The 26,609-nt window shown below is 46.2% G+C and overlaps 1 protein-coding gene across 4 annotated transcripts in view; it reads left to right on the forward strand.

The window, feature by feature from the left end:
- tbc1d1 (TBC1 (tre-2/USP6, BUB2, cdc16) domain family, member 1) overlaps nt 1-17,288 on the forward strand; it is a 36,002-nt gene extending 18,714 nt beyond the window's left edge. For 2 of the 4 annotated variants that reach the window (XM_040187270.2, XM_040187272.2), the window contains 12 exons: nt 462-578; nt 700-816; nt 997-1,130; nt 4,972-5,178; nt 7,239-7,400; nt 8,019-8,177; nt 10,734-10,834; nt 10,988-11,131; nt 12,924-13,083; nt 13,622-13,791; nt 15,436-15,612; nt 15,728-17,288. In XM_040187270.2, the coding sequence (XP_040043204.2) occupies nt 462-578; nt 700-816; nt 997-1,130; nt 4,972-5,178; nt 7,239-7,400; nt 8,019-8,177; nt 10,734-10,834; nt 10,988-11,131; nt 12,924-13,083; nt 13,622-13,791; nt 15,436-15,612; nt 15,728-15,955 (1,876 nt within the window). In that variant the 3' untranslated portion in view covers nt 15,956-17,288. The remainder of the gene's footprint in view (nt 1-461; nt 579-699; nt 817-996; nt 1,131-4,971; nt 5,179-7,238; nt 7,401-8,018; nt 8,178-10,733; nt 10,835-10,987; nt 11,132-12,923; nt 13,084-13,621; nt 13,792-15,435; nt 15,613-15,727) is intronic. The other 2 variants (XM_040187271.2, XM_078080060.1) reach the window with 1 other exon arrangement.
- Nucleotides 17,289-26,609: the final 9,321 nt, after the last annotated feature.

A 26,609-nucleotide genomic window follows, 5' to 3' on the forward strand; every position in this document is an offset into this window, starting at 1 on the left:
CCTGTCAGAAAAGTGCTGCTATTAACGTTTTAGCTATTAGCGTTAATTCCTCTGTCCTTGAAAAACGTAGTAAATGTTCCTGATGTGGAGGAATATCTGTGGCGGTGTGGTCTGAAAGACGTAACGTATCAGGCCTCCGTAGCCCCCCCCATCTCTGCTGGAGGCTACGAGCCGCTTCTTACAATGATGCAGGCAGCTAGGAAGAAGAACCTGAGAAACAAACCCGCTGGTCTTTTCATTTCATCCTGGTGGAAGAGTAAAATGCATTCAGAGTTTGAAATATCTTCAATTATAATATTTAAAATAAAATGATCTACCAAACCTCACAGCTCTTTCTTAAAACAGCGCCGCCTTTCATTTTCCCTCCTCTTCATAGTTGCCCTTTTTTTGTTCTTGTCACCTTCCTTTTTTGTGACCTTCCTCTGCTCTTCTCCTCTTTGCTTCCTCTTACTGTATCTCAGACATCTCCCAACCGACTCCGCCCTTCCTCCTGTTCCTCCCTGCCCTTCATCTCCCTCTCCTCTCCCTCCTCTTCATCCTTCCTCACCGTCTAGTGGAGCGCGGCTCAATAAAAGAGGGTGAGAAACCTGCGCTGGCTTTCAAGTTTAACTTATGCATTTGTGTGAGCGGAAACCTGTGCGTTTCCCTGTGTTCTGTTTCGTGCCTCTTTTTTGATTCACCCCCATCTCTCCGTCCCAGTCCTCTGGTTGGTCTGCGTGCTCGCCTCCGCTCCTCCTCCTCTGTCCCTAATTTTCTGAAATTTCCATTTCTGGCACCTGTCCAAGAGAATGAGTGTTCTGATGTACCAAAGAGCAGGTACACACACACACACACACACACACCAAGTTATCATGTCCATCACAGTGTCCAGCGTGGTCATAACTGCTCCTTCAGTCACTCACAGCCTGAGTTCATGTCTACTCATGGATGTTTGTGTACACTAAAGGGCATTACTTCTTAACGTTATGTAACCATTGGCGTGTGTTTGTCTTTCAGTGATGTAGTGGCTCTGTCGTCACTGAGTGCAGCGTGCGGCGTAGCGGAAAGCCCTCTCCGTAGCTACCGCCACTCGTGGAGGCAGCAGATCTTCCTTCGGGTCGCCACTCCGCAGAAGACCACAGACCCCAGTGGTGAGAGGGACACAGTCGCTGATCCAGTCAACTCTGCACTTAACTGTCTCAAATTTAGATCAGTCCTCACAGAGCATTTAACTATTTGTCCAAGAAGACGGTCATGCTGCATATATCATGTAAATACACTCAAAGCTTTTGTTTAAAGCACAGTCTTGGTCACACTTGGAGAGAAAGCTGTGGCTGTTGGTTCACTTTATGTGTTTAGACACAAAAAGATAGTGTTTTTCTCCACTATAGCCACTTTGTGTATATTATGTCCTTTCTTTTGTTAAGCACTATGAAAAGTGTATTTATATAGCACGGATATATTGCAACTCATTGAATTATGACCTTTTTATTGAGATTCTTGCAAACACAAGCGCGTTGACCCAATTAGTATAACTTAAGCAACGTAATTCCTTCACGCGGTAAGACAACTTGTCTCAGTGTGACTCCATTGTAAGGAAGCAAAGTGTATTTATATACAGTTGTGGTCAAACTTTTACATACACTTGTAAAGAACATAATGTCATGGCTCTCCTGAGTTTCCAGTTATTTCTAAACTCTGATTTTTCTCTGATAGTGATTGGAACAGATACTTTTGCGCTTTTTAATGGCAAGTTATTGAGATAATCAAACAATTTCAACATAATTCAATCTGCTCAGGAACAAATTCCAACACGGAGCGATACATGGAATGATTATGTGACATGATTAAATCTCACTGAGTTATGCACGTATTTTGCTCACTGCCACAGTGTGCCGCTTGTCTCCTTAGATCACACAGAGAGAAACAGAAATACCTGCTTTGCAGTTGAGATCTTCACACTAAGATTACTTACACGCTTGGGTAAAACCTAAAATACGTCCTCCTCAAAGAAACAACACAGTTGTAGGTTCTGCCAAATGAAGCCAATGGGGAAGTATCTTAACATTCTCTCTACTGACCATCACGGGGCAACTCCCTTTGGTTTCAACAATAGACTCTACTTCTCCCTCGCTTATTTATTCCCTCAGTAATCTTTGTGAGCATGAGGTCATGGTCTCAGGGCATGCTCGAGGGCCGGGCTACGCCGATCAACAGGTTGCCTACACTACCAAAGACGTCTCTACGCCACTCCTCAATATTCTAAATATAGTCATGTCGGTTCGTTTGTTGGCAAGGAAAACACAATGTGCTGATGTGAGGGTTTCGGGACAGAGGATGTCACGTGGGTGCAGACCGTAAAGCCCTCTGACGCAAATTTGTAGTTTGTGATTTTGAGCTATACAAAATAAAATTTATGTAATTGAAAATGCTGACGTCCGAACCCGAGGCTTCAGTAACTGGATGACGTCACTCTGGTCTCTTTGTCCACTTCTTATGTGCAGTTCATGGAACGTGTGTTAGCAGAAAGGACGCTTGAGCTCTTTTAATCTCGTGTAAGCTGGCTAGTGTCTGTTCGGTAGGTGATCCACCGTACACCCGTATTCTTTTCCACTGGGGATAGGAAAACAATGGTTTGTGCGCTACGTGTGGGTAGCGCCTCTGTAGGATCGGGGCCTCAAAGCGTCTGCACTGCTATAACCAGGGTCCCGTATGTCTCCGCTGTTACCAGACGGCGATGGATGTGATGTTGTGCCGTCCTGCGCTTATCGTGAAGTCTTTCCTAACCCGACCATTACCAGTTGATGAATAGGGCTGATGTTCGACACTGGTCTGACATGAAATGAATTGGTCTGGAATGCCAGCAACCTTTGGGAACTGGAAAGTGTGTTGAGATTTACGACCCTGACAGATATTGGAGAGGCGTGGAGGATTCAAGCAGAGAGTGAATTTCAGCTCAATGTCTTCACTAAAGGGCGTGTTTGTGTCTCTCTGCACAGACGTGGGAATCATGCATGTGCTTGCACGTCTTCACATCCTGTGTTTTGTTCTGTGTGTCTGTGGGTGATGACAGTGTCAATAGTAGGGTTGGTCACCCCGTACCTTTAAACGAACACAAAAACAGCAGACATGTCTCTACATACGCCTCTAAGTTAGTCTTTCTTTGAGCACTTACAGGTGTTTGTGTTTGAAGAACCTATGGCATTTTAGTTTGATGATTTCTTTTGACGTGACGTCTACTCTTAAAGAACCCTCCCCCCACCTACCCACCCGAAAAGAGACCAAGTCCACGTGGGTCTGGCAGGTCTAGCAAAGCGTCGGCGTGTTGTTTCATCTGCTCTCATCAGTGCACATGCGGAGGTGATAAAAGTCCCGGGGGAAAAAAAACCTTCTGTTCTATGGAGTCAACTTGCTTTGACCCAGCAAACCTGAACAGCGGCGCATTCTGCTGTCTTGGGGCATTTGGGTGTTGCCACGAATTCCACGCCAAAAGCGATGAGGGTGGGGCAGTTTTTGCTAGAACTGCCATGATTGTTTAAAGTTCATGACCTTGCTTTTACAATGTGATATGACTGACTAGTTTACAAAGCAGGCGGGGCTCTTCCAGTGAGCAATAGATGTACCACTAAGTATTTTCCCCAAAAGCTGTGACCTATGATTGATATTTAGTTCAGATATAGAATTTAAATGTGTAGAACACCTGTTTCTGGCCCTAGTGTCTGTCCTCTGCTATCACGGTGGGGGGGGGGGGCAACTTGTGATATTTCTAAAATCCGAACACACCCACAAACATTTCCTTGTGGTTCAATTAACACCTTTGACGCACCCTCAACAATGATAAGTAATGCAGCACCTGTGCTGCATTATCGGATTATGGTTTGTGCACATACATGTTTCAAGTGATAGAGGAACGCAACAGGAATGTGGGACCGGAGTAACCTTTCCGTCCTCGTATCCCCGGTGAGCACGCTCCTCCGGAGGGATTAGCGAGCTTCAGGCCCCCATCACTCAAGTTTCCCTTTCTATACAGGCCGACTGGACATCAAGCGGGTCGTTTCCCCCGCATTGTTATTAAATCTGCACCTGACGTTTCATTTTCACAATTTGGCCGCCGCGAGGAAGCAGATAGCGTGCTTTCAGCAGGTCCGTTTGGCGGGGCGAGCGCGTGGATGTGGCGCCGGCTGTATTGACCTACTTTGCATATATTGTGTGTGTGTGTGTGTGTGTGTTTCTGGGACATGGCTCTGGTGAAATGTTTGCCCAAGGAGTGGATTGTGTGGCTGTTTGGCGATTTAAGCAGAAGCTCGTGTTTACGGGCCGGTTGGAGGACTGGATGTCAAAGGTCTCCACGAGAACCTTTGGACGAACCTCGGACGACAATTCAGCCGTATGTGGTATCTGCTGAGCAGGGGTCTGTTTGTCCCACAAATACACGAGTCTCAGAGTCCCCGTCTGTCTGTCCCTCCGTGTGTGTGTTTGCCGCACTTCTGACGTAAGAGCCATGTTTGTATAGTGACACTGCTGGTTTCATCACATCTTGGAACAAGACAAAGGCACACGTATACGTTAACCCCAGAGGGTTTCTCATAAAAGACAAGCCTTAAATTCACAAGCTGTGCGCGTGCAATTAAATTTAATCTGGATTTTTCCTACAAACTGTTTCGAAGAAAGACAACTAGCCATTTAACTAGAGTATTTTGAGGTTTTGGGATCCACCCTGTACTTTGTGTGGAGTCACACAAACACTTGTGTGCGACGCACTGAACTGCGTTGAATACATCCGTGTTTATCATTTTTCATTCTGTTCTGCACAGGTGTCAAGAACTGTGCAGAGTTTCTTTTTTACTTCGGTTCAATTAAGTAACTATTTTGTCTCTCTCGTTGTAATTTAAAAGTCCCAACATAACACGGTTATCTTCTGTTAACGTGTGGACACCCGATGGTGCGTGATCTCATCCAACTTCATGCAACACAACCTGCTGTGTCTTTCAGAGAGGGGCGACCCCTGCCTGGAAGGGGGGCGGCTGTGCGCTGGCCAGGGGGGAGTCGGAGGGAGCGGGGAGCAGTCAATAAGGCTGGTGACCGAGGAAACGAGGAGGAGGAGGAGGAGCAAGGAGGAGCTGAGGGAGCTCTGGAGGAAGGCCATCCTGCAGCAGATCCTCCTGCAGAGGATGGAGATGGAGAACCAGAAGCTACAGGGTGAGGGGGTGCAAAGGAAAAAACGCCACCATCGCTGATGTCATGTAATTGCTATCCAGCTCTTAGCTGCCTGTTCTTGCAAATTTGTATTGCAGGATTCGCCTCGCTCGTTTACTTTAAGTCTCTGGCAACATGCCTCGCGTGTGTGCGTGTGCATGCGTGCTGAGGGCGTATGTAAGGGTGGGCCAAGTGCTCCGCCTCTTTCCTGACCCAGTTGGCATTGAGACACATACCTTTTACTGCGCGGCACAACCCCTTAACTACCTGCAATATGCAAATCATGAACCCAAACATAAGTAGCAATCATTGCCAGTATGACCGGGAGGGGGCTTAGAGAATGCGGGTCAGGGATGATGAAATGAAAACATGTGCCGACAGCATCTGCAGCGTGTAGCGTTCATAGTGTAACATAGTTTTATTTGTCCCTGTGGCGCTCCACCTTTCCATCCGTTATTAGTCCGGGTAGAGCTCCATTCCTCATGTGTGTAAGCGCTAGGGTGGAGTATCCTATGCTCCTGTGTGTTATCATGGGCGTGGTGTTCCGGGAGAGAAATGGAGGAGTCCTGGCGGACGCTCTCCAGATAAGACAGACGGCCACATCTATTGTTAGTCTGCGTGTGTCCGCTGTCCCTTTTTTTTCCCTCTTGTTTATAAATGTATTATTATCCAGACTACGCCCCCTACTTCTTTGATACATGATACTTTAGATACACAGCATTTCATAAAAAATAAAAAAATTCAATTAGTCTCTAGTCAGTTATTCCAGAATGTGTTTCATTCTGGCTTCTCATGCCAGCTCTATGCATAGCGGTCCACTCTTCCCAAGCAGTAATTTTGTTTGTTCATTCAAGCTGTGGTATTTTCCTTCGTTTACTTTTTGCAAAAAAGTCAAGGATGCAAATACATGTTGGCTGTAGGGCGTTAACTCTGTTGCTACATGAAAACACAACAACCAGAGACCAGAGATGCACCAACACAACTTGTGCCCAAGAGACGAGCTGTGTCAGCCGCAACATGCTAACTAGCAGCCGCAACACGCTAACGAGCTAACTAGTCCTTTTCAATGAATTCATCTGTTTACTTGAAAAAGCAATGCAGGATTTTTGGCCATACCGCTCAGCCCTGGTTGGCTGCACTGATAATTCTGCATTTGTGTCTTGGAGGGTTGAAAGAGCAGATGCGGCCGCGTCATATCGGCACTATCTCATGTTGAAAGCGTACAGGTAGTAGCTTATAGTCCTTGGGTGAGAATTATCGGCAACTATCAGAGCAATCTATCATAAAAGATCGCAAACAAAGGTTTACCATTTGCAAACCCTCTTCGTAGTCGGCCACCATCTAACCGTCCCGTCAGGCCGACCGCACCCAAAGAGCAACTGGCCCGTTATTCCCAGCGCCATCTGCTGTAGCCGCATATCATCACCATACGGGAATGGATGAGAAGAAAGAGTTGAGTGCAGGCAGGAGTTGGAGAAGAGAGAGAAGAAAGAAGGGCTGAGCGATTAAGGATGAAAGAGAGGAAGGGTGTTGTCAGAAAGCGAGGAACAGGCGTTGGGCGTAACCTCACCTTTGATCGCTAGTGTCAACATGTTGCAACGGAATTCACAGTATGTGTCTTTATGTGTGAATCCGAAAGCCACAAATTTGATTTTGCAAAAACATCTTATTACAACACCTTCCTGTCAAATAGTTTAAGCCAGTCCTTCATTTGCATTTTGCATGTTCATCCTGAATGAATTGAATGGCATTGAGACAAACTGGTCCAGTCAGTCTCAGTGGAGGCACACTTTGGAGAATTTAGTTTACTACCTCCAACATTTCCCAAACCCAACAAAACCGTTTTTTTAATGTATTTTATGTGCGGGTTTTTAAGTCTAAAACATCACGTGGACATCTTGCCTTCCTGATCATTTCAGATGAAGATGATGACGGTCATGAATTGTGTGTGGTCTGAAATGTGAAGGTTCTAATTGTAGTGTCTGGCTGCTGTCACATTTTTTTTGTTCTACAAATACCGGCGCGTCGTTAACACTCACCCTCTGGGTCTTTCTCCTTCGCAGCCTCAGAAAGCAATCTGCAGAACAAGCGGCTAAAGCTGGACTACGACGAAATCACCCCGTGTCTGAAGGACGTCACTCTGGTCTGGGAGAAGATGCTGGGAACTCCTGCGAGGGCAAAGGTCAAGTTTGACACGGAGGCCATCCACGGTGCCGTTGCACAAGGTACAATGTCTGGCTCCTTGAATACATATTTCCAGGCTCCTTTGGTTTGCTCACCAAGTAGCCAATATTGACAAAAGCTTAACATAAGAAGTCCCAAATCTGAAAATAGTAACATTTCTCCATCAGCTACGGTGCTGCTGCCAAACAGGCCAAAACAAAAGAGCATAAACTTAATGCAAAATGTGTGCACGCTAAAGCCAGTGTGTGATTTTGTGTTTCTCTAGTGTCAGCAGGTTCTGCACAGAGGACCGGGGGGGGGGGGGGGGGGGGGTTTATCTCCTCAGCCCCAGGGCTTCCCAAGCTAAACTTCACCTCACATGCACACGGAAAAGGCTAATGGCCAATTCATGGCCACCTTAGAGTAGCCCCAAGAGCTGGCTTATTACGCAAGATGATTATATATCACACCTACCCGAAGGTCATGCGCCTGAGACCCAGGCGCTTGAAAAAACGTACCCAGGGGAAATCCAGCAGAACACGGGTTGCCCTTCCTGTTTACAAATGTGCACTATTTGTCTTCTGCCAAAAGGAAGCGTCTGAGCAGCCCCTCAATTTCAACGCGTCTTCTGTTTTGGGCTCCGTCCCCACTCTCCCTCTTCTCTCTGTCGTGTCCGACAGGCGTCCCGAGGCAGCACCGGGGAGAGATCTGGAAGCTTCTGTCCGAACAGTACCTGCTCAGGCAGACTGTCCCGTCCCGGCCGCCCGCCAATCCCACTCCGTACAAAGAGCTGCTGAAGCAGCTGACCACGCAGCAGCACGCCATCCTCATAGATCTGGGTAACGCATACTCTCAATAACATGAACGAAATGAAAAGAAAAGAAAACCCAAATGGACGTACAGTTATTTGAGCACATTTCTTTTGTTTTCTGCAGGTCAAAAGTGACTAGTTGTGGCTGTGTTTTGTATCCGCCTGCGGGTTGTCGAAAGACATTATGCATCTATTAGCTGCAGCGTCCGGGAGCTCGTTGACTCGTATTGGGGTCGTTTTGAATCAATATTATTTCTGGATACATTACACCAGTTTCCAAACTGGTGGGCGGAACCACAAACACCAGAATAAAAAATACATAGAATACAATTACCAACAATTTATAAAGGTAGGACTATATATCGTAAGGTTGCACCTAAGAACTAAAAATGAAAGAAAAGAAATTAAGTGGAACTGACGTGACATGCACAGCGTTCCAACCACCACGGCACAAAAAAAAGGTAAAAGTAGAAAAATGTGAGGAGGCATATTGAATACCCGTTGTAGAGGCTAAGCCAACGCTTTAAGCCACTGAGGCATTTTGTTCGGAAACCCTAGTTGACGCGCCGCTGTTGTCCCTGACGGATGAATGAGAGTCGCGTAGCCTTTGTGTTGTGGCGTCCATTTATCTTCCAACTTACTCCTGTCACACATTTAACATGCATCCACCCGGAGCGTTACATGATACTACCCAGCGTGCGGTCAAGAACTGTTCAGCTATTCCGGCTGGAAGCCCCCAAAGGTTCCTACCCTGTGTAGGCTGACCCGCCCATCAATCCGCTCCTGACACACATCATAAATCGTCTCTTGCGCCCCTACTAGGCCAAAGAGCTATGAGCACACTTATCTGCAGTTGCTACAATCAAGACTAAATACAGATCCAAGTTGAACATTGAAAATGAACTAATGAACGTTCGACGTTCCCATTTTATCAAAGGGGGGGCTTGACAGAAGTTTAGAAACCACTGCCTTACTGGAACTTATTGTTATGTAAGGCTGGCTTTTATTGTTGGTTGCCTGTGGAAGACTAAAAAGGTTTTTGTGTTGGTCATTTGTTAACTACAAATAGGCAATCTTTATATCACTAAATATTTTTATTTATCAAATAATTATCGTCTTTGTACTTTGTGTGTGATCGGGTGATCACACACAAATCCTTCATTGCTCTTCTTTTAATGAAGAAACACTGTCCGATATACCCGAGCCCAACAATACGGATTTTGAGACCCACATCGCAGATGAGAAGAGGATGAGAAGTCTATTGTATCAAATGCACTTAAACCCTCACATGTAAGGAAAGAAAAGCCTCGTCAAATGGAGGTTTCACATATAAGAACAGGCTAATAAATGAAAGGTAAGCGCTCTGAGCGTATTGTATGTACGTTACGTTCTTCCTTCTGTATATAAGACGTCTGTTACAGATTTTAAAGCCCTTTATAAGGGCTGATTTGGGATCTTCAAATATATTTCAAACATGTTTGAGTATCTCATATTGCTGCTTATGAAACACCTTTCATAGAAGGATAATAAAGCAATGTTGATTCATACGAGTATACATTTGGATCCAAACCAATAGTCCGTATTGATAAAAGTACTAGCATGGCTTTAACTGCTAGCGATACCCGACCATCGAGTATTGTGAGAATCCAGCTGTTGTACAAAGTAAATTAAACAAGGCCGTACATTTCATCTGGTGAAACTCTGAGTACCCTTTTAATGTCTCAAACCTAATTTTCACACTTTCACCCTCAAACTTCCACAACACCCCCCACCCACCTCCGCCCCACGCAGTGTAGCTACACCCCGCCACATAACGGCCACACACACACGCCGCCCTCCCGCTAGCACCTATCCTCCCGCTTTTTCAGATTCACCCGCGTCTTTCATCTGTCACACTCTGTTAGATTGGGCGGGGTCGGAGGACAATTTCGACGTGGCTAAATAAGACTTACGGAAAACTTAAACCGACCTAGCAGGAGTACCAGTCCCACGCCTTACATTCTCACAGACACACACACACTCTTCCCTCCAGGCAGGGGAGGGAGTCGTGGTGTTTTGTTCACTAACATAAAGCTCCTCGAGCGCATTCCATGCATCCGATCTCCCCCACGCTGCCTGTCTCCATAGAAAGCCTCCCTGTCTCGCGCTGCAAGTGGTGCTCAGCACCTGAACACACACCTGCCAATTACCAGCTGGCTCTCACCCATCCCAATCTGTCAATCTGTTGTAAAGGCGCGCGGCCCGTCCGCCTTCCTTCTCACGCCAGGCCTCCTCCCTTAAGACAAGGGTCCCCAACCTTTTTTGCCTCCAAGGACCGATTTCATGTTGGAAAATATATATTGACTCCTCCCTTAAGACACACCCGTCAGGTTTTTCTGCCTTGCTTCTTTATCAGTCAAGAGTCAAATAAATCACGTCTATTTAAACGGCTTCAACAGGTTGATTGCAGACAAATCATCTCATCAATGTAATGTAATTTGTATCTGCAAGTTCCTACTAAATATAATATCTCAACTGAGCTCACAGTGCGGAAAGTTTGGGAAAGATGGATCATGTGTCGCTGTTTTTCTCTCTCCCATCCCAGGTCGCACTTTTCCCACTCATCCGTACTTCCAGGGCCAGCTGGGGGCTGGTCAGCTGTCTCTGTACAATCTACTTAAGGCCTACTCCCTGCTGGACCCCGAGGTACCATTCCATTCTTCATACATGTGTATGTCTCTCTCTGCCCCCCCACCTCCCTTCTCACTAAATGAAACGACTGTCCATTGTCTTACGGGCTTAAGCCCCTTTTTCCTTCCTTATGTGTGGACGTCAAGTTTGTTATTGTTGCAATTGCAGGTGGGCTACTGCCAGGGCCTGTCCTTCATTGCGGGAGTGCTGCTGTTACACATGGGGGAGGAGGACGCCTTCTACATGCTCAAATTTCTCATGTATGACGTGGGGCTCCGCAAACAGTACAGGCCTGACATGATTATCCTGCAGGTGAAATGCACACACGCACAGAAACACACAGTCATGCACACAGAGCCTTTTTGTTCCACTTTATTGGACACAAAATTGGTGAGTGTCACCTACACACCCAAACTGACAAATCTCACATTTTACTATACAGCGCATCCGGAAAGTAACTTGGTTTCTGCTCTGATGTGCACTGTCTACTGTGATACCTTATATAGACCAGTGTGTGCGTTCCTCAATCATGTCCAATCAACTGAATTCAGCACAGGTGGACTCCAACCAAGTTGTAGAAACATCTCAAGGAGGATCAGTGGAAACAGGAAGCACCTCAGCTACATTTTGAGTCATGGCAAAGGCTGTGAATACTCATGTACACGTTATGTTTTCTTTCTTTCTTTTTAACAGATTTGCAAAAAATTACAAAAAACAGTTTTCACTTTGTCATTATGGGTCTTTGTGTGTAGAATGTTGAGGAAAATTATGAATTAAATCCCTTTTGGAATAAAGCTGTAACATAACAAAATGTGGAAAAAGTGAAGCGCTGTGAATACTTCCCGGACGCACTGTATGTATATTTGTACATGCATCTCAAAAATGTTACATATTTTTAGTTAGAAAATATATACTTTTTTTTTTTTTTTTATAATTTCCAATACTCAATACTTCCACACAGAAGAATCTCCGCTGTCCTCTCACTCGATGTGCGTCGGTAACGTGGCCGTTTGGCGAGCTAGATGACAATGCTATGTTCCGTACAAAAGTGGAACGTTTTTGCGAGTGTGACGAAACCCGTCGTCGTCTTCCCGTCAGCGAGAGGCGCTGATTGCTAGAGGGTTAATTCCAGAGAAAATGATCTCTTGTGTGTCAGACTCTATAACCGTACGTTATTTTCCAAAAATAAGGGAATTTACTGTTGCACCTTATTTGTTTACCTCCATATCCATATATGGAACAGCTATTGTATATAACAGCGTAGGTATTCTATTATTCACTTTCTAACAAAGAGCAAAGGTGGGAGGTTACTTCACGGAAACGAACCTTTTTCCCTTGTATTGTTTACATTCTTAAACCGAGGCAGAGTTACATCTTTGAGCCAGTGAATAGGCTCCAAATAGCTATAAACCAGGGGTGGGCAAACTACGGCCCGCGGGCCAGACCCGGCCCGTTGGGCGTTTTGATCCGGCCCGCCGAGTATTATGATTTGTGTATTATGCTCAGTATAACAATCGGGAAAGCTGATGGTTTTCCAGAGCTGAGCGACGCAGATTGGCTTCGCGATTTTGCTTTGGCTGTAGACACACTGACACACATGAATGAGCTGAACATGAAGCTACACGGGAAAGATCAGTTTGTGCATTCAAATGTACACAAATGAGAGCGTCCGAGCTTTCAAACAACAAATCACGCCACAGATCTCAGTTCACGGATGAACACCTCAGATCTGTCCTGAGAATTGCCAGAACAAAGCTGACACCAAACTATCATGAACTGGCAAAAAAGGGGGACCAACCACGCTGTTCCCACTGAAATGCAATGTAATGTAAAAATGTTCACGTTACTTTTTAGTTATTGGCTTTTACTTCTAATTTATATTGGTTGACATGAACACTCTCTATCCATCTGATATCGGCCGGCCCGTCTGTCAAATTTTAAAAGTCAATGTGGCCCCTGAGCCAGAAAGTTTGCCCACCCCTGCTATAAACCATCCATTCCAACCCTAAAACCACGTAGTAAATAACAAAAGCACCATCCGCACGGGATGTACACTCAACTACACCAACCCAAAATACAATCTCTGCTACGTTGTTCCCGTCAGATCCAAATGTACCAGCTCTCGCGGCTGCTCCACGACTACCACCGGGACCTCTACGTCCACCTGGAGCAGCAGGAGATCGGGCCCAGCCTGTACGCCACCCCCTGGTTCCTCACTGCCTTCGCCTCACACTTCCCCCTCGGCTTTGTGGCCAGAGTCTTCGGTAAGTTGTGTGTGTGTATGTGTGTGTGGCAGAGAAACTGTTTGTCACGTAAAGGCAGACATTGTCTTCTATAATCACGTAGTCTCCCTCATTCCTTAATTGTAATTTTCATGCCTAATTTCCTTAATTCTGCTCAGTCAGTGAACCAGACTCATCTGAGCATAGCGCTGTGCGTGCGTGCGTTACAGCGGGAGGGCATCCTCATGACACCGTAGTCTTTGATATCGTGCGGCATGAGGGGCTCCTCGGCGCCGCTCCCATTTCTTTCTCTGTCTGATGATCTCATGCCCTCCTGCCGAGCCCTGACTCCACCCTGATGCAGTCAAAGCACGCACGCAAATTCACACACCTCTGGCCTATATTTATGTTTGCTTAAACCTTTATTACCGACGCAAGCCATCTATCATTGACAACTACCGTTTACGTGTCCAATCAGGACAGTAAGCTGTGCTGTGAGCGCCTGTCATTATTTACCCAACTGTAGCGTGTTTGAAACGAAAAAAGCCGTCAAGCTTTTGACTCCTTTGTCCGCTTTCAGATATGTTGTTCCTGCAGGGGTCAGAGGTCATCTTCAAGGTGGCCATGAGCCTCCTTGGGAGCCACAAGCCTCTAATCCTGCAGCACGAGAGCCTGGAGTCCATCGTGGACTTCATCAAGACCACGCTGCCCAATCTGGGCCTGGTCCAGATGGAGAAAACCATCAACCAGGTCAGAGCACCACACAATCTAAGTTTTATCGCCAGACAGTAACCCTACATCGCATACAGCAGCGATTCTACACACGTTAACGGATTAGCGACTTGACTCAAGAAGCTCCTGGAAGTGAACTCTGTTAGTTTGGTCACGAGGAAACAAACATAAATGGAAAATGGAATTCCCCTCGAGTGGCGACATTCATCAGGATGAACCACGCTCTGCTGACATCAGCGGTTGGGCGGAGTGCCACCAAAGTGCGTTTACGTTTGCATTGAGGAACAAGTACCGTGTGTCAACAGTACCAGGCACTCGCGTGGAGTTACTTCAACCGTCTTCATGAGAGAAGACGGAACGTTTTGTAAAATTCCCTCAAACGCCCCTTTTAGGTTGCAAAACCCACAACTCCAAAACTGCCAAGCTTCAGAACACATCACGTCTTCTTTTGTAGCGTCCACGTTGTTTTCAAAATCACGGCTCGTGAGCACGCCGAAGTCGGCCCTCCGAGGAGCTCCTGAATGCACCACGGTCCGTGCTCTCAGTTATCAACTGGTTTAAATTATTCTGGTGTGTTTATCTGCACAAGAAACTAAGGAAACAACCAAACAAAACATGAAACAAACATTATCACTTGCTGCTATCAAATTGATCACCTGAAGATGTCTCTCTGAGTGGATTTGACTACTGTGTAAAACTCGCACATGAAGAAATGTGCACCTGCCACATCGCATCAGTTTTTCGACGAGTACGGCCTGCACAAGGTACTCTACACTTTAGAACGTATACATTTATCCATGTGATCTGCATGTGGAAGCAAGAAGAGGGTGTTGAGTCGTGCTCCAGCCTGCCGCTCTGTACGTGCAGCTGTGCCGCTTATCCAGGTTGCCTATACGCCGCCTGTGCAGTGACTCACAAAGCAAAACCCCCCCTGTGACGGCAGGATCTCAGGTGCCATGTATGCGGCTGTATGTTGCAGCGTGGACTGTTGAAGTTTTTATAACCTCCCATTAGTCTTGTTAATATGAGGGCTGAGATCTGCCCTCAAGGACAGAAACTCACACAGATGAGTTGGAACCAATCGTCAGCCAAACTTCCACGGAAGTAAAGTGAAGACACGCGTATTTCTACACAGTAATAAACATCTGCTCTTCTTTCAACAGTAGTACAGTTACCAGTAATAGTCTGGTTTACAACTTTTGCCTGATGATTAACAGCTCTCTTTAAAAAGGTAAATAAGCGACAATGACCAATGCTAGCAAAGGGCCTGATGGGAACAAAAAGACGATTAATGGAGCTCAGCTGACTCGTTTTGATCCCCAAACATTTCCCTGTACAACCTGATTGTTTCTCGCTCTGACAGACTGACAAGTTGTAGCTTTGGAATTATTCTGAACCCATCTGCAGCATCAGATGCCTTCAAGCTTCTCTTCCACGACAGTACTTTTTATGCAGGAATGTTTAGTATAGTTTATTATTATTTATTACAAGTTATTTATAATTATAGTAGTATAATATATAAATCGTAGTAATCTAACTACAATTTAATGTTTGGGATCACAGTCATTTAAAGAAGAACTTTCTTAGCCGCTCGGTTCTCTTTGGAAACGGAGAAGCCCAGATGTTCTCGTTCATTCATCGTAGACGCTCTCTGCTCATCAGGTGTGTCAGATGGACGTATCCAAGCAGCTGCAGGCCTACGAGGTGGAGTACCACGTCCTGCAGGACGAGTTGGTGGACATGCCCCCGTCCCTCACCCAACAGCAGCGAGCCGCACAGCTGGAGAGGACCAATCAGAGCCTCCGGCAGCAGAACCTGGACTTGCTGGAGGAGCTGCAGGTACACACACAGATACACACACACACACACACACACACACACAGTAGTTCTCTTTTCCATTACCTCCATGCCAACTGTCACTCTCTCCCAACCCCTCTGCGCCCCCCCCCCCCAGGTGTCGCACGCGCGTGTCTGCAGCCTGGAGGGCCAAGTGGAGACCCTGGCCCAGTCCGAGGGGCGGCTGAGGGAGCAGGTCACCGCGCTGGAGGGGGAGAAGGAGCAGTTGGCGAGCGCCGTCGGACGCCTTCGCGACCTACTCGCTGGCCTTGGCATACATGCCACCCCCGAAGGACGCACGCCTCCCCCCAACCCCCGCACGACAAGCAAAGACGGGGGGCTGTGAGGGGGGGGGCGGGCGGGCATCAGTACAGCGGACTCCCTTCACCACCCTTCAGTTCTTCCCCAAGCAGAGGAGGAGAAGGTCATGAGACACGTTAAGATGACTCTCGACCTCGACCTTCGTCCTCCCCCAGGCGCCAGAATAAAAAAAAAACTAAAAAAGAAAGAATTCTAAGAAAGGATGAAGGACGGTATCCTTGAGTGTTTGATCCCAAGGCGACAACTTGCTGCTCTCAGCAACTCCAAATGAACATGTGATCGGAACAACACCCCAAAGGTTGCGCTGTCCCACTGGGCCTCTACTGTAGGAACAACGTGTTCCCTTTGCCCCTGTGCATGTATGTCCCTCTGTCTCATGTGTTTTATGCTCCTGTGTTGAATGCAATAAGGCTGTCGCAGCCCAAGAATGTCCTTATTGTTATAAAACAAGCTTGAACAAAGATTCAGAGCCTGAAACGAGACGTTTCTGACCACAATTTCACCAAAATGATACTAAGATGTTTCCAAAGAAAAGGTGAGCTGAGAGAGACGGGTGAAGAAATGAACTTCATGACAGTGTTTATTTTTCTATTCCGTTATATAAGTCCAATAGACATAAGCTAAATGATATCAAATCTTGGAAGGTGGTGCTCATTTTCAGAGGTCAAACGTGAAACTTGTATATCTCTTTCTTTTCTTACTCGGCTTGTGTATCCGGATGCGGTGCGTTTTCAACCGATTCCGCCATTTCACCCCCCTTTTTTGTCCTTTTTAAACACGAGTGGGGCCCGTCCACGTCCAAAGGGAAAGGGACGCCGACTTTCCACGTGCGTCTTCAGACGTGGACAGCTCGGTAGAGAGGACGGCTCATGAGTCGTTTACTGTATTCAACACACTGGAGGTGCAGCCCGCCGTCTTCCTGTTGATTCACACTGTAAAGATGTTACACTTTTACTCCCGACTCTCTTGCACGTGCGTTTTTGGTTTTAATTGATTGACACTATTTTCATCCTGTACTTAAAAAAACAACCAAAAACATTTCATGCCCTTTCAGCACTTGTCTGTCCCACCTTCTCTCCCCGCGTGTGCGTGTGTGAAAATGTAGATGCGATCACCTCGCGTCCCGACATGCCAGTCACTTGGAATGCTCGGAGCTTGATTTGAGGTTTCGAGCTTATGGGAAATGTACAATACACTGTATTTAAAACGCAGACGTGCGTTTGTGTCCAGGAACTCCTCCTGAGGACGGCTTGTTGGGGCAAGTCTGTGTTAGTATCCATGCGTGTGTTTGTGTTTGTGTAGCAGAACCTCCCCCCCCCCCCCACAAAGACGTTACAATACACAGATTTTTTTGAAAATGTCTCTGGTTGTCTTATTTCAAACTTCAGACCCCTAAACGGATACTAATCACCCAGCGCTGCTGATGGACGGTTTGATGATCTGGGACCCAACTGTCAAGCAGCCGGACATTTGTCAGCATCTTCCTGTCACTGCGTGACCATAATTAACAAAAATATCCAGGACATAGAACATTACTGCACAGTTGTCTGAAAACATAATTTCAAAAAGGTCCCAGAAATGTTCTCGCTTGAAGAGGTTTCCTAGAGTTCTACTCTTTTTTTTTTTTAGTTTTGTGTTTTTACGCTCCAGTAGAGGTGGAAATCATGAGCTCATGTTTACAATTTTCACTAAGACTAAAGACGTTTTTTTTGGTGTGTTGAATGCTGCACGTATCAAAACATATTTGCAAAAGCACTGAATGTGTCCTCTTCAATGTTTGTGCGCAGTGCCTCCTTTTAGCTGAGGCGACGCGGTGTTGCATTGTTGGTCAAAGGCGTCTCCAAGCGTTTATTTGGTAACCAGGGATCAACGATTGAATAATCATAATTAGTGCTGTCAACGAAATCTCGCACCAATCACTCCGCTGTATAAAACAAGCTCAAGTCTTGATCCTAACCAAACAACCCGCTGGGCGTGCGTGCGTGTGTGTTTGTGTGTGTGTGTGTGTTACAGCGTGGGCGAACCTGCCGTGTCGGAGCTCCTACCAGGTTGAAAAGGGTACGAGGCGACGGCGCCCCGCGTCACTGCATGAAACTTGGCATCCGTGAGCAGATTTTTTTGGCTCTGTGGTCGGGTGCAGCATCACTGGCCGCCTACGCTGTCTGCAGACAGAGCTGTGTGTGTGTGTGTGTGTGTGTGTGTGTGTGTTGACTTTGCATCTGTTCACTCTTCTACACTCCAGCTCGGGCCCTGCACCCAGCTCCACCACATGACCCCCCACCATCTCCCTCCGCCTCGCTGTGTCCACCAGAGGGGAAGTGATAATTACATCTGGATTATTCGTAGCAGTTGGAGGGCAGGGTGTGTGTGTGTGTGTGAAGTCATCGAGGTCCGTTTACCTCCATCTAGTTACTAAACGTATTTCAAATGTAGGCAGTAGGACACGGTCTTGGTATATGTTGTGGTTTCAGGTCGTAGTCGCAGTTCTGTCAACTGTCAAACTAATCAGTTCATGGAAATCAGCTGCAAAAGCTCTGGTAGAAAACCTCGCAGCTCTATGAAGCAATTCTTCTCTAAATGTTAGTATTTATATCAACATGTAAACATTACAATACATTACAGGTCATTTAGCAGACGCTTTTATCCAAAGCGACTTACATTACTATTTAAACCCATGGCTTTTTCACATTTTTGCCCGGGGAGCAATTAGGGGTTAGGTGTCTTGCTCAGGGACACTTCGACATGGAACATGGGGCAGCCTGGACTCAAACCACCAACCTTGTGCTTCCCAGCACACCTTCTCTAACCCCTGCGCCACGACGACCCCATGAATAAACATGATATTCTGTTGTTACAAGTATCCACTTTCCAAAAACTGTATAGAAATGGCATAGGTTCATAAAACTCAACTGCTTAAATAAAAGGAGAGAAATGGGTTATGGATATTATGTATTAAGGATTCATCTTCTGGGAACCATGAATTAGCTTCGCCAAATTGATTTGCAGCCCATCTTGGAGTTGTTGAGATGTTTGTGGACGGACGGCTGGCAGCGTTTCTTCACCTTCACTCGCCCATAGACTACATCGAGCGCCGAGATGAGCGCGCACGGGTCAGTGCAAAAGGTGGGACGGGGTCGGTGACGGCTCATAAAGCACTAGTGCGCCTCCAGCTCTTGATGAGCAGCTGCTTCACCTGAAGCACCCGGATCGTTCAAAGGCCACAAAGGCCACACAGACGACCTCTCACTGTCTCTCACTGGTTGAGTTTCCATTCCTTTAGTTCTTCGCCCAAGAAAGTTCCTCCTCTTGTTGTGGCTTTTTCCACGCCGTCGCCTTTGACCAGTTTCTGTTGAGACGTTTCTTTTACTTGAAGCGAATGTGCATGTGGGCTCTCGTCTGCGGTTTGTTTACTCTAATGAACATCTCTGCAGCAGAGGCGACCCGTGGGCCTCCTGTCCCGAGCGGCCCTCACGAGAGCCAGTTTCGTCGTAGCGGTTGATGGTTTTCACTACTGCAGTTGAGGATACGTTAAAGTTCTGGATGGCCTCCCTGTGTGGAAGTAATGATGGACTGCTGCTCAACGCGTGGAACCCTGCAGAAGACTGGCGACCGCCTCAGGAGACCCTCCGGGGGACACCGCGGGACGCTGTCACGTCATTATGAACCCAAAATCTGTGAGGAACGTTTCCAGCAACTGGTTGAATGAACTAAGAATTAAGGCAGTTCTGAAGGCAAAAGGGGAGTCTGACCATACAAAGTGACATATACACTATGTATGCATGTATGTACTTATTTTAGAAGGAAAAACTAATGTATGTATACGTAAAAATGCAGCAACGGGTCGGTGGCAGGCGCGCACGTACCGTCCTCCCACTTGTGCAATCTGTTGTTACCGTGTCAGCGTTGCACAATGACGTGTTCTCAATAAACTCTTTATGTGGGAGGGAGTGGTCAGTCAGAGAAACAACACAACTTTAATTTAAAGTCATTGTCTTTGGAGTAGTTAACATGTCACTGTTGCACAATGACGTGTTCAGTCATACTTACATCATGCATTCCGATGTAATCTCACTAAATTTAACTCTGTGGGTTGGACTGCGTGTTTGTGTTAATTGCTTGACACAGGTATTCAAAAACATCGTAGCATAAACACTTCCTTTTGTTCTTGGACATTCGATTCCTTTTGTTCTTGGACATTCAACAGAAAAAACCCTCCTGCCGTTTCTCGTTCAACCCTCAAGTGACAAAACGCTACACAAACAAACGCGGTAAAGCACTGCGTTAATACCACTCCGACGCAGGGGGGTTTCTCACTGGTGATTTGCCCTGAGTGCTGTTAGTTTGAAGGTAAAACGATGTTAAGCAGCGTTATAGATGTGATCATAAGTGTTTGCTTTGAGGTTTCGGGTGGCAACTAAAGAAAAAAGCTTTATGGCTGCTGATTAACGCACATTAACGTTTTTAAACGCTGAGCGTTATTGGGCCACACCCTCGATAACCGAAAGTTATCATCGGCATTACATAAAGAGATCGTAAACGGTCTTATTTTAACGAGCTTCTTGTTTAATAGCAAATATTGACTGAATCACCGTCAAGCATCCGTGTAGCTGAGCAGCAGAGGCGTGTGTGTATCGTGTGTGTGTGTATCGTGCGTGTGTATCGTGTGCGTATCGGGCGAGTCACAGTTCAGCCAGAGGGCCGAGCCGCCTACGGCAATCAGCCTCTCTGCATTAACGGGACCCCGTCGCTTTTAAAGAGGGCCTTTTGGAGTCATAACCAATGTGTCCTTTGTTCCGTTCGACGGGTGTCCAAACCTCTCTGGACCCGTGTGTCGTACTGACACTGCTGACCGCTGTGCGCTCAGGCCACCGTGGGGTCCTGTTGGATGTCCTGTTGCAGTATCTTCTCTCCAGCATGCACTTAAATTAGGACATAACCGTAAAATATGTGTAATAGATTCCACTGTCGTTGCACGTATGCAGGTACTGAGACCGACGGATGATTGGCAGCGCGTGTTCCACCGTTCCGCCGACACCAGCTGGAATGTGTTGGCAACTATTCCTGTAGTTCTGAAGAATCTAGTCATTCGTTTCCATTGAAATTCACCTGTAAGTATTGAGTTTGAAACTAGGCGTGCCTCTGCACATTTCCTCAAAGGCGTTCTGTAGAATGATCCTGTTGGTTTCCGCCTTCCGCCTCGGCTTTATTTGTAAGCAATTATGTAGATTCATGGATAGAAAGACGTTCTATAGCTGGTTGGCCCAGTCTGTGGGCTACTGAGGACCAGTTAAAGAAAAAACTACTTTTATTTGTTTTTATTTTTTACTTATTTTACTTGACCGGATTCTCTTCCAATTACATGAGCTCGTCCATCTGGACACGTTTTTAGTGATGGTTCTAATATCAAGCTAGCAATCATTTACTGATTTACTACTTACCTTTTATTTTTATTCATTTTTGGTCTATACACACCGTTTTATTAGGCCCCTGTGTAGTTCTATGTCCTCCTCATAGTATACACCGGCCTAATGTGTGATGCTTTCACCACTTATATATACAGTTATATGATCAATAAAGTTGGTGTCTTTTAATTAATAAAATGTAATAATAGCTTATTACACTAACATTCTATGTACATTATACAGCTCAGACCTGAATGCTCTGCTATGCCAAATTATTTCCCATATTTTAAATACAAAGTACATGTATTTTAATTTTGTTACATTTTCTTGCATCAGCAATTTGTATTCTATTTTAGTAAATTTTTTGAGGAATATTTTGTGTCAAAATATATCTTAATATAATAATTAATATATATAATAATTCTTAGCTTCTTTCTTTTTTGTATTTCTTATCGCACACTATTGTTGCATCGGTCCAGGACGCTGCCATTTTAGATTTTACTGCCTGGTGCTTTTCCAGCGGTGAAAAACTCCCTGACGTTTGATAAAATTCACTTATCAGAGCAGGTTTCCGTGTTTTTGTAAAACGATTTGTAAAAAGGATTTTGTTACTTTGTCCGGTTTTGTAACAAAAGTTTCTTTTTCTTTTCTTTTAGATTGTTGCCGTTTTGTTAATCTGAATGGTAATAATCGGCCTTGTAGCCACCTTTGCAGTATCTTTGGTTTCTAAATCTTTAACCTAAACCATAAACCCGTATATATAATACAGCGTTGTAATCAAGCACATCACCGACTAAGTGCTTATTGGTGCTGCACTGTACTTAAAAACTAGACAATGGAGGAAGATGGAGAAACAAGTGAGTTGTTTTATTTACTGGTAAGTTTCAGTGCAGTTGCGACATGCAGCTGCTTTGTTTACTGGACTTCACATGTTCAGCATTTAATGAAAAGTCTTATTCATCGTATGTTTCTCTGGTTTCTGTCCTCTGTACATTTACGCTCTGCTGAAAGTGATCGATACTCCTGAAACACGATCGCCCCGTGAATCCCAGACCGTGCTTTGTGTTGAATTAAGTGGAATTCCTCGAGGGGAGGCGAGTACCTCCGGCGGTGAGTACGGAGGACATGAGAGCGCAGTGACCTCGCGGCCCGAGGGGCCCGATTGTGAAAGAGGCGGATTGTAGTCGCCCTGCTGAGTCACAAACCGCTAACGTGGACCAGCGGGCCGAGCGCGGAAAGGACCGCGAGGGATGATGTTACGTGTGTGTGTGTGTGTGTGTGTGTGTGTGTGTGTGAGGGTGTTTCTGTTTGTTGTAGAAGGTCAGGCGCTGCAGTTTGGGTGTGACCAGCGCCGTCGACAGCGCAGCACATCGAGTGTCCACAAAACCCCTCCTTACCCCCCCTCCTCTCTCTCTCACGCCCTCTCTTCTTTCTCCCTTCCTCTGAGAGAGGGCGTAACTAAACTTCTACTTGTCAGTTACTGCGATCTGTAACAGGAGAGGAGGGTCGTTGTGTGCGTGTACGTGTGCGTGTGCGACAGAGACAGCCGGCAGGTTTTCTTAAACAATAAACCCGTCTGTTGGTTATTTCTGAACCCTGGAGAGGAAGCGCAACTCCCTGCAGGGTGGGGGCGACGCCTCACAGAGGCCCCACCCTGCACGCACGGCCTACACACACACACACACATTGATGAGGAGACAAACAAGTCACACACTGGCTATCATGGAGGCCAGTCTGGCCCCACCCTTGTTTGACAAGAATCAGTAATTGTGTTGTGGAAGGAATTGTGTATTCTGAAGCCGGGCATTGTTCCAGCTCGGCTCTCAAGAACTGGGTGACTTCCTTCGAACCTGCGCCGCCGCCCCGCCCGCCCGCCGCCTGCCCGCCGCCCCGCCCGCCGCCCCGCCTGCCCGCCGCGCCGCCCCTAATCTGCAGTTCAACTGCTGTGACTGATGTGAACCGATATGAGATGCTCTGTGAGGAGGTCCTGTTTGATTGCAGGTAGAGGCAGATAATATTGCGGCAGGAACGCACCCGCTCGGTTCGGGCCCCGGCTGCTCCATGTCCCGTGTCCCCAAGTGTCTCTGAGCAAGACGCCTAACCCCTAATTGCTCCCCGGCATTGTAAAAAAATGCATTATAAGTCGCTTTGGATGAAAGCGTCGGCTAAATGACCTGTAATGTGATGAACGCGACCACAGGTACGTTGATACAACAGTTCAGTGACGCCTACGCGTGGACTGATGATGCACATAATGTCTATTGATCTATTCGTGACCTGTAGAGGTATTTTTGGTTGATATTTTGCCTCTAATTATTTATTAGTACTGTCATAACTGAATAGAACAGAATAGTTTTGTCATTTTTGCATGGCTGACCGTTGCAAATACCAAATAAACCAACCGACCTAAGGCTTCCTATTGGTTAAACCTACATGTCAATCAACTGTTATGGGTAACATTGAACACCACCACCACTACAACACCCATCAACCTCCGCCTCCATCAGCGTCGGATCTAACTCATCATTACATCCGGGGGAATAAAGACGGCTCCACGTGGACACCGTCACCTTCCAGAGTCGTCGCTGACTTCGACCCAGAAGTTGTAATTCACGCACACGTGTGCCTTTTATTTGCTTCGTACAGTTTTTTCGTGCTGATCCAAACTTCTGTGAGCAGCAGGTTGTTCTTTGTGCCAAGGAGCTCCTCTGTGATGTGTCCTCAAAGGACACATTTGGTTCAAACAGCTTATTCAGAGTGTTCAGTTTGGATCAGCGGCAAATTAAAACCGGAGGCTGGAGTGGTTTTCTGTTTCAGCTCTGGATCAGAGGGGAATTCAGGTTGTCAACAAGAGATGATTCAATAATTAACTGTGACTCAAATGAAACTTTCGAATAATAATTATAAATAATAATTGACAAAAATTCCAGGGTCGACTCCTCCCATTTTTAGTCGTGCCTGTGAACAACAGCGGTGTGCGTTTTGCGTTGTTGATTTGGGCGGACAGATTTTCCTTCCTGTTGACTTTGTGTCTCAGTCAGTCACTTTTTAAATGCCGCCTCAAGGCAAACTCACTCTAAATGACAAAGACACACACACACACACACACACACACCCCAGTGTTGTGGTGATATACGGGGGAAATGCAGACGGCAGAGGATTGCCTGGAGCCCAGAGGAGTCACGGTGTTTGTTCTTACAGCGTCGAGCGTGTAGCTGCTCCACACCTCCTGTGCTGGATGCAGAGACAGAGATGTGATGGTTCCCCATCAGAACAGAGTCACCGATCTTTATTACAGAAACACTTGTGGATCACAATCTAACTCTTATCATTCCATCTGTTTAATAGTTTTTAGGATGTCCCCCTTGTTTCTTTGTGTCTTCCTCCTGCAGTGTGGGACGTGTTTTGTTCTCGTGAAGTGGGAGATTTAATACGTGAGCGCCGAATAGTCTCTTTCTCGTCGCTTCTTGTCCCATCTGCTGATGGTTTCTGCTCTTCAGAAGCCAATGGGGAGTGAGCGGGCCGGCCTGCACTGCAGCGAGCCGTGGAGGGAGGTTCTGTTGCCCGTTTAAACCACAGCCTCTGATCGCATCCGCGAGATGGAGATGGTCGTGTGACTGCGTTTGCACTTTTTCCTGGTCCCCAGAGGATGAATGATCCTCGGAATTCCTCTCTAGCGCCGCCACGCGGTTTACATTTGGGGTTTGTTGAAGAACATCGACAGGATGGATTGGTCGATACGTGTTAACATGTTGACATTTGGATATCTGCATCCGGAAATGGATGGATTTCCAGAGCGGGGGGGGGAGGGGGGGGGAGAAAATGCGAGCACTACGTTGGAAGAGTTTCGAAGCACAAATCATGATGAGGTTGCAAAGAGGAAGGTGTGACATTTACTTTTGTTGGAGCTGCAGCTCTTGTTTCGTTATTTTCCATTTCACCTTTTGTGTTTTCAAGTTGGCGGTGAAATCCTATCTGGAATCTGGCTTCTGTCTCTGTGCCTTCCACAGAACTCCTTTTCCTCATCACCTTGTTTGTTGTTGCCATTTTCAACCCCCCCCCCCCTCATGCCAGTGCTGGTGTATCAGCAGCAGTAAGCCCTGCTCGGTGGGAGATGAAGAGATGGAACCACAGAAATGCCTTAATAAAAAAAAAGAGTCACCTCTTCGTTGCTGCCGTCGTCGTGTGTGATCTAATCTCTGAAAGCAGAGACGAGGCGAAACTTCCTCTCCCCAAGAGGAACCGCTGCAACACCTCCGGCCCCCTGCTAACCAAACAGAACCCTGGAAAGGAGAACATGTGATACTGGCCCGAGGCCCGGAGGCCGTCCCGTCTGACCCGGTGCAGTGCTGGTGTGCTCGTCTTCGTGCCTGCAGAAAAACCATTCAAACAGGAACCCGGTCATGTCTTCTCCCTTGTCTCAGTCATTTCAACTCATGCAATTAAAGTGGGACTTTTTCAGTTTCTGCATCGATCAAAATTGTCAAAATTATGAACTGTGTTCAGAATTTTTTTTTATGAAGATTAAAAAAAACACATCAACAACTATATTTTATTACAGAAAAACACAAGGCAGAGAATTAAACTATGAAACACTAAAGAAAATAGAGCGTAAAGTTAATATACTTGCCTGAAAGGACGGAATTAAAACACATCCACACAATCTTACAATCTTTTGTAAAATGCACAGGGCGCCAGAGCATTTTGAGCCAAAGCAAAGTAATTCGTTTAATACTGAAGCCACAGTAAAGGCTACAATGTCACATTACAGGTCATTTAGCTGACGCTTTTATCCAAAGCGACTTACGATAAGTGCATTTCAAACGTAAGGATACGAACTCGGAAGAACAAGAAACAAAGTGAAATTTCATCAAATAGGCTGATTTACAACTTGCTATAGATAAGAACCATTATAAGTACAATAAGTGCTACAGTTTGTTTAGTGGAGGTGGAGTGTGAAGAGGTGAGTCTTTAGTCTGAAGATGTGAAGGTTCTCTGCGGTCCTGATGTCTTCAGAGACCTCCTTCCACCATTTGTTGTTCCAGAAACCTTCTAGTCCTCCGACCATTTCATACTTTTCCCCTCATTTTACACGACGACAGAGATAAAATTAAAAAGTCAAATGGACGTTAGATATTTGAGTCAGAATAGCTTTTGATTTTATTCGTAGATTAATGATACTAGAGAGACATAAGCAGGCGTCTTTAATCTCTCTTATGTCTTTTTTCTAATGATGATCCAGCTTCTTCTTCTTCACCTGTTTCTGCGCGTTGCTAC

The sequence above is a fragment of the Gasterosteus aculeatus genome, chromosome 9 (assembly GCF_964276395.1).
Source record: "Gasterosteus aculeatus chromosome 9, fGasAcu3.hap1.1, whole genome shotgun sequence".
Lineage (NCBI taxonomy): Eukaryota > Metazoa > Chordata > Actinopteri > Perciformes > Gasterosteidae > Gasterosteus > Gasterosteus aculeatus.